We start from the raw sequence: 12,570 nt of genomic DNA, 5'->3' as shown, positions 1-12,570 counted from the left end.
TTTCGCGGACCTTGTGTTATTTTGGATGTTCTCACCCCTGCCACTCTTCTGGCGAGTAATTCGGAGACTGAAATAATTTTTCGTGTTCACCTGTCTCAAGTCAAGCCTTTGTGACGGCCTTTAGCTTTGTTCATTGTATGCCACCAACTGATTAATTTGCTGAATTAATTATATTTCTTTCCTTAGGATATTTATAAGTTTTAGTATTATAGGAAGTTAAGACAAAGAGGACTTCCCCTAAAATTATGTTTTTAAATGAATTCTTGCTCATTATGGTTATGTTGTATCCTATAGGTTAAATTGGTTTTCTTGTTAAAATTCTTTTGCAAAAACCTTCTAAACATTCTGCAGAATCTGCCATTAGCCGCTCCTGCCTCCAAACCTGAGCAAGAAACTCCGGGTGCTCCTCCTAAGTCACATACCTTATCTACTCTATATGTAGCACCGTTTGAGAAACAGTTACTGTCGCCACCAAATTGCATGTTACAGTGACCAACTTTAATCCAAAGCCAAGTGATTTTAACCTGGGAGAGATGTAGGCGCGGGGTATGTATGTATGTATGTATGTACCCGCCTCGTTCCGATTAAGACTCCAGATAAACTGCCTCCTATGAGACTGTCATCATTGGAAGATACCGGGACCGTGCTACTTGGTCTTTGGATGCCATTGCTTCAGCCCTCAATATATCGGGAGGATGGTATCTCAGGCTACCTAAGGGGTCCGAGCGTCCCCGTCCAGGCACCCCCGTCCAGGCATCGGTAGCGGCGGGCCGCTCATGATATTGGGAGGATGGTATCTCAGGGTACCTAAGGGGTCCGAGCGTTCCCGTCCAGGCATCGGCAGCGGCGGCCGCTCATGCCGGAAATCCTGGCCACTACAACCCGGACTTGGACTACTTCGATGCTGTTATCAAGACTACTCTACTTCAATGATCCGAAACAAACAAGTAAGAATGGACTCTTCAACAAGATATACTCCTGCTTAACTATGCATTTCTCTAAAGGTTTGTGCTATGTACTTCAAGATTTCAAAGCCGTTCAGCCGATTGTTAAACCTTACGGGGTGGAAGTCTGTACCAGGGGTACACTTTCCCCGGCTAATTAAACCGCGTGCCGTCTCTAAGGCCATCTATGCAAACAAACTTGAACTTGTGAACTACAAGAAACATTGGTCATCAACTGTTAGATGTCTCTACCATCGGTTTATTTGCTCCCTCTAGCGGACTAGACTCTAATTATTTCCTAGACCGGACAAGTTGGCCGTGCGGTTAGGGGCGCGCAGCTATGAGCTTGCATCCGGGAGATAGTGGGTTCGAATCCCACTGTCGACAGCTCTAAAGATGGTTTTCCGTGGTTTCCCATTTTCACACCAGGCAAATGGGGCTTTACCTTAATTAAGGCCACGGCTGCTTCCTTTCAATTCCTCGGCCTTTCCTATACCATCGCCGCTATAAGACCTATCTGTGTCGGTACGACGTACAGCAAATTACAAAAACAAAAAACAGACATTATTTCCTAAAGATATGTTTATTTTTGATGTTTATGAACCTGGTTCTTAGGATTGTTTTTTAATGTTCCGAAGTTGTCAACACTTCAGCTGGTTCCTCCTCCATTGTAATCAACCTATCAGAAAACTTATAAATATTTTCTCTAGCCAAATTAACCGGGGGTGTGTATAGGAATCCTGCCTATGAGTAAAGAGTTCTGGAATCTTCCCCCTGAGGCACTATAATAGCAGGGCACTTTAGGGTGTTATTGTCTGAATTGCCCCAGTACTTGGGTGAGCTCTAAGTGTTTCCTTGCTGTGAGCTTGTATCCGGGAGATAGTGGGTTCGAATCCCACTGTCGGCAACCCTGAAGATGGCTTTCCGTGGTTTCCCATTTTCACACCAGGCAAATGTACCTTAATTAAGGCCACGGCCGCTTCCTTCCATCTCCTAGGCCTCTCCTATCCCATCGTCGCCATAAGACCTCTCTGTGTCTGTGCGGTGTAAAGCCACTAGCAAAAAGTGTTTTCTTGTCCAGCCATTCAGCGCAGGCGCTTCTTAATCCTCTGTGAGCCACGGATTCCACGGAACAGAATGTTGAAAGTGCATATAATAATAATAATAATAATAATAATAATAATAATAATAATAATAATATGAATTTTATTTACATAAGTATGACAAGTCAGCAGTTGTTGCACATCTACTTGACACAGGCAATTAAGCATCAAATATATAAAATTCTCTCACTGTTTTACAGATACATCCTGAAGGGATAAAACTGAACATTTTAGTTACTATAGAAATTCGTAGGCGCCAGTTAATAGATTCTTAACACATGCTCAATGTTAAAACTGAAAAAGAATATTTAAAATCTAAGCTTCAGAGGCAAATGAATATTTCTGAGATGAAACACACCTATAGTTTACTGAACATAGATGTAACAAATTCATAATGCACATAGACCCTAGTCTTCAATATAATAGTAAAATATACATAGAAACCAAATGCGTATTAAATAGAGAAAAAATTAAATGTCAATTTCACTACCTGACGAATGAGTATAAGCTCCGAAACGCGTTGTGGAATACAAATTAATATAAACTCTGACTGGTAATTATTTCTTAACGAATAAATTACCTATATTTACTACGATTGTCACCCTTAACTTGAATAAGCAATTCTCCCAACGAACTTTAATGGGAACGGAACGGGATGAAGAAAATCTGAGTACAAAGTAACTTACACAGTTTGTGTTTTAGGTTTATATACCTACACAAATGTATTCAAAATCTAAGGAATAGATGGATACGCTCACGCGTGCATTCACTTGCACTGAATATATTAGCGACCATTTTTTTAAGTGTCAAGGCATTATATTCACACTAAGAACACGTATTCACGAAATTCTTCCCATTTGACACGTGAAGTGTTAGTATATAGTACACCCTTCCGGGCCTCGAATGGACGATCCACGCATAAGAATGCCTCCGCGTAACATGGTAAACAACCACGGATGAGATTATAGTGAAGAGCGGTTCGAATTGCCTAACGAGCTTCGAAACGCTCCCCTCCTGCTTTCTGTGCTAGCCTCGGCATCTCGAGCACTTGGGGGGTGGTACGTTCGCAAGAAGGAAATAAACAAATACTTAAGATGTAACCTTTTATAATATGAAAGTAGGATCACTGGGTCCAACTGTCTACTGGATACTGCTTAACACTACAACAAATGACAAGAATCATATAATGGAGGTTACGAAGACTAATTTATTCAGAAATATGACATAAAAAACAGCCCTATACAATGAATTCTCCGCATACGGGAGGAAAAGAAAGTAATCAACACTTTAAATTGACTCGCCAGTGGGCGTCGTCTGCACAAAGGTATAATTGAGGTTTTGCGACCAATATCGTCTATCTTTCTCTCATTAGTTTCGTTCCTTTGTCGTTAAATTTATTATTCTATCGATCACACCTTGTTAATCTGAGCTGACGTCCCACTACTTGATACATTATATTTTTAGCACGTAATTAACCGATTACTACACTACATGATTGCCATATTAAAAAAAGATTATTTACATAAAACACAGACAAAAACACACATACCACTGAGCTGAACCCCGGACTTCCTTATCTGGCACCAAGACTACAACGTTGAACATCGGTTCTGTTTGAACTCAAAGTAATCCACACTAACATTAAACACAATCATATATACACATCATGTATAAAATGGGGCCATTCCTGTAAGAAAAACATGGTTATCAATATCTTCTGCCCCAGCGCAATCTTAATGGAAGCTTGCACAAGGTGGCCCACTCTGACCTGGGCTCGAACTGGACGCCTTCCGGCTGAGAGGCACATGTCTGAAATCCCTAAATTATCTACGGTCTCCAAATACCGGATATTGGGGGGATCCATAATCATTTATTAACTACCTTCCAAATCACCGTGAATTATCATTTACATAAGTGTTCTTAGCCGAACCATTTAAAACATACAAACAGGCACGGTGTGAAAACCCAGAGCCCCGAGACTTTAACTACCGTAGCGCGGCAGGGCCGCTTGTTGCGGGGGGGAGCGAAGAAAATAAAGAAGAGAGGTCATTTGTACTCCTACTGTCACTCATACATTGGCTACGGAGGATTTCTGACCCCTCTCAATTATAACGGCCAGTTCTCCTTTCCCGGAGACCATATTTCTGGCCCACTTCACTTGTTTATACCATCTTACCGCAGAATTCCCAAGAAATACTCATTTATTCACTAACTTCTCATTCTTATCGTAGAGCGCCGAATGTGCACAACATCACTTCCGAATTATCTCATCGTAAAACTATCTGGACATTCGGCCCTCTCATTACGTCTCATATCGCGTATCTCCTTTCCTTGGGCATAGGACTCTCATGATTCCTCTGTCGACCCTTCTCATTCCCTTCGCTCATCGTCCACAAAATATGTTTATTTTGTATATTTTGACCATACATTAAAGACTTAGGCCTCTCGGTGTCTCATCCCGGTTACAGACAAGAAAACACTCCAGACAATTCTGGTCAAATAATCAAGAATCACGGGAAACTCGCAAATTGCCCCTTATAATTACCTAAATAATATAGTATTACTTCTCTCAGCCGGGGCTTCTTCTCTCTTGCTGCACATGTCATAATCATATGTGTAAGCTACGCATGCATCGTCTGGCTGACCCATGAGTTTCCCCAGCATATACGATAGCCATATTTGACATTAACTAACAACCTTCGGACATGGTCTTCCCTGCTCATCAGCATTACTAATAATAACCCCTCACGAAAAACTAATCACTAAGGAAGAAATGGGTCGTCCGAGGAGTTAGCTCCCTTGAATTTACATTATCATGATAAAGAACAATAACATTTCCAAATTAGGACATGCATTAATTTACAACATTTAGGTATTACAAAGGAAAAGCTCATCCTGTGACCCCGGTTATATATTATCGTGCTAAGAAAATTATATTTTGACATCAACTCATCTGTTTGGTGGCCGTGGTTTTTCCTTCCACGGGAGACCCATGGCGGAGCTTACTGCTGCATGGCCTCGGCGCTGGAGACGAGCGTGTTGTCCTTCGACCTTGGTCCACACAAATACGTCATCCTGGTTGGCTCGTTCACTGCTACAATCTTAAAGTAATCCAAAGGGGTAACACTCCACAATTCGTCACACGGTCTCTGTTTACCGCAACACACACACAGAATTTACACAATAAACAGGCAGGTCATTCTAATCACAGGCGAGTGCATTCACAGTATGAATCGGGTGGCTCACATTGAGGACCCTGACTCAGAGTAGCGATTTGGATGATACCAATTTATTGATACCACGTACTCATTTAGGCCGGCATTGTCCATAGCTGACTCCCGCTACGCGTTTATAAATTATGCTCGCGGCTTAATTAATTGACACGCGGCACTGAAACATTTGCCTAGGCTTGCTTGGCTATTACTTGACTTCCCATCTACACTTAACAAGGCTTCTATAATTCACGGCCGCGACGGACACAATAACTCTGTCTTAGTAAGCGGTCAATAGGTTTCGGACTGTAAAAACTGGATCACAATGTAACACACTGTCCTCTCTCAACGACCCGCTAGGAACTGTGTCCAGCGAGGGCCAGCCCGGGCTTTATGATCTTCACGCCGGAAGACTGGGGGGCGTAAATCTTTCACGGTTCATTAAGGACAACAGCTCCTTTCATCCCAGGAATTCAAGACATTTAAATGGTGCGTATTGTAAACCTCTCTTTCTTCTTCCACTGAACCAGGTGCGATCGACCTGCGATCGGCAGTTCTCACGTAATTTGATTCCCGCCTTTAATTATTTCATTAGCGTCCTTTGGTGGGTGGAGTCATCTTTGAGCGCGATTCTTAGCTTGGGGGGCGCTTTACATTCACATGTGTTTGCAATACGTTACAGCTGGACATCTGATGACCTCATTTCGCCCCTTGAATAAAGTATTCCATATTTTCAGTCTGGGATACTCAGAAAATTTAGCTCTATTCATTGGTGTGCCTCCCATAATTTTCCCTGTCTGGATCAAAATATCCTATAATTTTTACGCGCCAAAATTCGACGTTGGCATCCGTGGAACGTGCATAAAAACCGGAAGTTCCTTCTGTTAGTTTGGAACCCTGGGAAACTAGGCCACACCTCGGGGCGTGTTTGACTACCGTAGCGTTGCGTCGTATCCCCAGTTCTGTCTGCAAGTTGAGAAGGCTTTTTCACGAAGGCTTGTCTCAACCCAATCTTTCCTTTGTTTTCCAGGCGATCTTTCGCGGGTTTCGTTCTAACCACACGCTGCTCGAGCCCCTTCGTCCATCATCCTTCCAATGACACGACTTTTAGAAATGATTTTAATAGGGTAGAAAGGCACCTATGATTTCAATGAGCTGTACAGGACACTGTACGGTTTCAATAGGAAGATATCATTCACGTTCATCACACAAAGTCACTACCGAAAATGTTCCAGAACCTTTTTTTCTTAATCCGTTTACCCTCCAGGGTTTGTTTTTCCCTCAGACTCAGCGAAGGATCCCACCTCTACCGCCTCAAGGACACTGTCCTGGAGTATGAAACTTTTGGTCGGGGAATACTTCTGGGGAGGAGGATGAGTACCTCGCCCAAGAGGCCTCACCTGCTATACTGAACAGGAGCCTTGTGGGGAGTGGGAAATTTGGAAGGGATAGGCAAGGAAGAAGGAAGGAAGCAGCCCTGGCATTAAGTAAGGTACCATCCCGGCATTTGCCAGGAGATGTGAGAAACCACGGAAAACCACTTCGAGGATGGCTGAGGAGGGAATCACACACCCCTCCACTCAGATGACCTCCCGAGGCTCAGTGAGCCTAGTTACAGCCCTCATACCATTTTTCAAATTTCGTGGCGGAGCTGTGAATCGAAACCGGGTCTCCGGGGGTGGCAGCTAACCACACTAATCACTACACCACATATGCGGATTGTCCAGGTAGCAAGTTAGAATACTTCAAAGAACTTCACCAGATTCTATCAAATCACACTCCAATATTTAGAAATGAATAAAAATTTATGTTTATTTCTGTTTAAATACTTAGGTACTTGAATCTGCCTCTGTGGTGTAGTGGTTAGTGTGATTAGCTGCCACCCCCGGAGGTCCATGTTCGATTCCCGGCTCTGCCACGACATTTGAAAAGTGGTGCGAGGGCTGGAACAGGGTCCACTCAGCCTCGGGAGGTCAACTGAGTTGAAGTGGGTTTGATTCCCACCTCAGCCATCCTGGAAGTGGTTTTCCGTGGTTTTAAACTTCTCCTCCAGGCAACTGCCGGGATGATACCTAACTTAAGGACACGGCCGCTTCCTTCCCTCTTCCTTGCCTATCCTTTCCAATCTTCCCATCCCCCACCAAGACCCCTGTTCAGCAAAGCAGTTGAGACCGCCTGGGTGAGGTACTGGTCATTCTCCCCAGTTGTATCCCTAGACCCAATGTCTCACGCTCCAGGACACTGCCCTTGAGGCAGTAGAGTTGGGATCCCTCGCTGAGTCCGAGGGAAAAACCAACCCTGGGGTAAGCAGATTAAGAAAGAAAGGAACTTGAAATCTAGAACTTATCTTAATGAAGTCCTCTTTACTCTCCACTCTAGCATAGAATGTGAGGTGTTGAAAATTTGTTGCTCTGTCATAGGTGTGAGTCCAGCTGTCTAGCCAGTCCATTGACCTTCTGCCACGCCACGCTACGCCACGCCACGCCAGGCCCTGGCTTAGTAAATGCCACGCTGTATATTTACTAATAGGTGTCCTATTTTTAGTGCTCCCTTTATTATTATTATTATTATTATTATTATTATTATTATTATTATTATTATTATTATTGTATTACAATTATTTTGTTGACTATACAAGGGTTCTTAATTAGCATCTAATGGACTCTCTAGTATACTGGTAATTATCAGTTATGCTATTTCCTTTTTAAACAGTAGTTGCAGTTTATTAAATACTGATAGCGAATTAGATCTTGCAAATATGTTTTTGCTATGTTGAAAATAATTCGAGTCCGCTTCTGTGGTGTAGTGGTTGGCGTGATTGGCTGCAACACTGGAGTTCCGGGTTCGATTCCCGGCGCTGCCACGAAATTTTAAAAGTGGTACAAGGGCTAGAACGGGGTCCACTTAGCCTCGGGAGGTCAGATGAGTAGAGGAGGGATGATGCCGGGATGATACCTAACTTAAGGCCAAGGTCACTTCCTTCCCTCTTCCTCATCTATCCCTTCCAATATCCCCCCCCCCGGCCCACCAAGGCCCTGTTCAGCACAGCAGGTGAGGCCGCCTAGGCGAAATACTGGTCCTCCTCCCCAGTTGTATCCCAGACCCAAAGTATGAAGCTCCAGGACACTGCTCTTGAGGCGGTAGAGGTGGGATCCTTCGCTGAGTCCTAGGCAGAAACCGACCCTGGAGGGTAAGCGGATTAAGAAAGACAGAAAGAAGGAAGGAAAGAAAGAGAAAGAAAGAAAGTAAGAAAGAAAATAATTCGATCTTATTCAATTCAACATATTACAGTGTTGTGCCTACTATACCAAATTCGTTGTACCTGTGTGAATAGTTCTTACTAGGTCCATTCTATTTTGCATTTAATTACCCAAGATCTCCACAGCACCGTGCTCCAGCAATGTGTAGTCTAGGGGTAACACACTGGAGTGCCGTTACTGAATGCTGGAGTTCGAATCTCAGTGAGGCAGAGAATCGTTTTGAATATTACTGTAAATGGTTTTAGCGTTTAGTAAGAGCGTGTCAAGGAAGGTGAGTGGAGCAGAGCAGCTAATAGGAAGCTAGAACCAAGGGCTGAGTACTGTATATGATGCCATGCCGTCAATATGCAGGATTGGAGAAACTTGGAAACGCATGCCTAAAATATGAAGGATGCGAGAACACGAAGAAACAAGTCTGAAGAAGGGAAGTTCTGGAAATGGTTCGGAAGAAATATGATATGAGTAAAGGACTGCGTTCAAAGGTTGGACTGAAAGAGAAATATGCGCCTGTGAGATAGGCAACGCGGTATAGCATGAGTCAACGACGTATTTTGGATATAGATGCGTAGTGACAGCTGGGGTCGGACGACAATTGCCTTTGACAATCAGCGCGAATGGATTTTTTTTAATCTCCCTTATTTTTCATTACCCAGTATCTCAATACGAACGCTCGGTATTGATGAAAGGAGTGGGGGTAAAGCTGTGCATTATGAGTACTGACTTTGGAGTTCGAATCCTAGTACGGCGGAGATTTTTCTGAATACTCTTAAGAAGATAGCCTCTTAAACTTGCAGTTGGGTGTAAGGAGACTCTACACAGTAAAAGCAGTTCGATATTTTAAACGTTTCATAAACATGATTATCTGCAATATATTCCGTATAAGATTTTACGCTTCATCTATTAATTTAATATTTGGTGACCTAATTGTTCGACCCGCATGGGAAACGTTCATAAATGGTAAAGACCTCCTTTCCTCGAGCATCGACCATGCACTCCCCAATTAAACTTACGACTGCTAGATTTAAAACAGTACATCAACGGTACTGGGAAATGCCAAGGAATTGAATAACCAGAAGTTACATCTTCTTACACTAAGAATGTTATAAAATGTCTCATCAGACGTAGTCTATTCGTAATTTCATAGTCTGATGATCGCTTTCTAACTGGGTGAAAAGGAAAATGTTCTTGGAAAATTGCACCGGTAATACGACGTGTTTTCATTCTGTAATGCGTTATAGAGAGGGAAATTAGGATATTCTCCAATCGTTTTAAAACTGGATACCATTACCGATGTTCTATCGTTTCGATAGGCTGTATCCATAGTCCGACGGACGACATGTTCTGCCCGAAAGTCAACATAGCCGATCGAGACATCAAAAAACCTTATTAACAATATGAATGGATTATTCGTCATCAGTGAATTTACTTTCAATGTCTACAACGGACATCGTCAACAAATCAGAACGTCAGGTATAGTACTTCTAACTACAGACGTTTGGAACAATTTAGTCGATCTTCGTTCCCACTATGGGTGGGATAGGTAGAATAACACCCACGGTATCCTCTGCCTATCGTAATAGGCGACTAAAAGGGGCCCCAGGGGCTCTCAACTTCGGAGCGTAGGTTGGTGACCACGGGGTCCTGAGATGTGTCCTGGCATAGCTTCCACTTACTTGTGCTAGGCTCCCTACTGTCATCCACCCTATCCTACCTTCATTCGTCAACTGTTGTTCTTTTCCGACCCCGACGCTATTGGAGTATGTGAGGGCTAGGGAGTCTTTCATATTCACGCCCTTCATGGCCCTTGTCTTTCTTTGGACGATATCTTCATTTTTCGAATTGTAGTACCCCTTCCATTTTTCCCCCCGATTAGTGTTATACAGAGGATGGTTACCTAGTTGTACTTCCTCTTAAAATCAGACACCGGAATTTCGTCCCGCAGGAGTTCTTTTACGTGTCAGTAAATCTACCGTCACGAGACTGGCGTATTTGAGCACCTTCAAATACCACCGGACTGAGCCAGTATCGAACCTGCCACGTTAGGCTCAGAAGGCCAGCACCTCAACCGCCTGAGTCACTCAGCCTCGCATGTTTAATGTGTACAATGTACTTTCCATGATATACATTGCTAATTGACATTAATGCATTTTTTAAAAAAAATACCTATTTTGACAAATTGTAGTGCATACTAGCATGCATATTTTGGCATTTTCAAGTACATAACTATCCGAAACCTGCAGATGATCATCTGATTGAAAAATCACTTTCTCCTCAAACGGCATGGCTCCAATCAATCTGATTATAAGAAATAGTCGCCAGGCTGAGTGGTTTAGACGGCGGAAGCTCTGGTATTGTAAGCCCTAATTGGCGGGTTCGATCCCGGCTCTGTCCGATGGAATTTCAAAGAGCTCAACTATGCCAGTCTCATATCGGTACTTTTATCGGCTCGTAAAACATCTCCTGGGAGACAAAATTCAGGCCCCTCGCAGTCTCTGAAAACCCGTAAAAATAGTCAGTGGGACGTAAATCCAATATTATTATTATTATTATTATTATTATTATTATTATTATTATTATTATTATTATTACAAGAAATAGTCGATGGTTTCATTCTAAAACGGACGTAGATGCATTCAGAACTCCTGACAGCAGAGTGCATTCACACCCGTGAAGTTCATAGGGCAAATGATCACATTTTCCTTGTCCTTATAATAAAGGCGAATGGCCTTCGAAGAGACCTTGTGCAGGTCATTCGAACTGACGTCTTTAGGCTACCTGTACCTGATGTCTATTCTAATGTTGAAGACGACACATACAACCAGTCCTCGAGGCAGAGGAATTAGCCAATTAAGGTCAAAATCCCCGACCCGTCTAGGAATTGACCCCGTGGTCCCTTGGACCAAAAACCAGTTCGCTAACCATTTAACATAGACCCAAAATAAACACGTGCACTCGATCACAATGCTTGAAGAATGTACCGCCTCAGAATCACGTAATCATCCAATACATCACTTCGCATATCAGGCCAATTCCCCGTGCTGGCACCTGCGACCCCACCAGTATGTGAGAAAAGACGGGTCCGAAATAAAGATTCAATCTGAGGGAACATGTGAGATAGTGCCATTCTGTGAAGAGTTGGAGGACAGAGGTATGATCCTGTTTTCGTTGTAGAAGATTAACAATAGAAAGTTACAAGTTACAGAATGTATTACTGGATTATATAGAGTACACTGAGCCAAGAATAGTGTTAAATAATGTATACGACACCTCTGCAGTATTTTATGCGAGGACTTCTCCGTGTTTTAAGTATAGCGGTACCTACAGTACGTGAACAGGATCCTGACGTCACGCCAGCCAAGGAAAAATAAAAGAGAGCAGAAGTGAGATGATGTGCTTTGTAACCGGAGGTCTTCATGGTCATAGTGTGCTCAGCCTCTCACAGACAGAATTATGTATCTCGCAGCTGTTCTGCTACTTATTCATTGCCAGTTGATCAGTAAGTACATTTCAAATCTTAAGAATAATTCGTTTTCATCCGTTCCTTGTCCAAATCATTCTGACATTCAAGTACTATTTCGGTGTCTTATTTACATTATTTATTTATCTTGAAGATAGGAATAACAAATGATGTCTACTGTATGCAAGACATTCCTCTAAAGAGCAAGAATAGAGTGTTCTTTCGTTATGTAGCAGAGCGTACGGGATCTTGTTTTTCGAAAATTAGGTTGTGAATGGAAAAATAATAATTTTTTTTAGGTCCCTTCAGTAGTTATAGGTTTTAAGAGATGAACACAAGACTCTAAAGTCCCTGCATTTGTTTTATGAACATTATATTAGAGTTCGATAATTCTTTTATCTTCAGGATAAGCAATATTGATTAAATGTTGCAAATATATTATTATTAAATATCCTGATAGTTTGAACCATATTGCACATGAGTATATTAGGGTTATAGTTTTGATCAGTTTTTTAAATTATTGGTCCTTGACACGAAAAATAGGAAACTAAATTATTGAAGATGTGGTGAATGAACTTAAGTAACTGTTTGTAG

The 12,570-nt window shown here is 42.4% G+C and overlaps 1 protein-coding gene across 1 annotated transcript in view; it reads left to right on the top strand.

The window, feature by feature from the left end:
• The first annotated feature begins 11,909 nt into the window (after nt 1-11,909).
• LOC136867256 (venom peptide isomerase heavy chain) overlaps nt 11,910-12,570 on the top strand; it is a 53,773-nt gene continuing 53,112 nt past the window's right edge. The window contains exon 1 of the mRNA XM_067144396.2: nt 11,910-12,015. Coding sequence (XP_067000497.2) covers nt 11,970-12,015 — 46 coding nt within the window. The 5' untranslated portion in view covers nt 11,910-11,969. The remainder of the gene's footprint in view (nt 12,016-12,570) is intronic.

The sequence above is a fragment of the Anabrus simplex genome, chromosome 3 (genome assembly GCF_040414725.1).
Source record: "Anabrus simplex isolate iqAnaSimp1 chromosome 3, ASM4041472v1, whole genome shotgun sequence".
In the NCBI taxonomy this organism is placed as follows: domain Eukaryota; kingdom Metazoa; phylum Arthropoda; class Insecta; order Orthoptera; family Tettigoniidae; genus Anabrus; species Anabrus simplex.
Note: the sequence above shows the minus strand (reverse complement) of the source record. Positions and strands in the feature narration are given on the sequence as shown.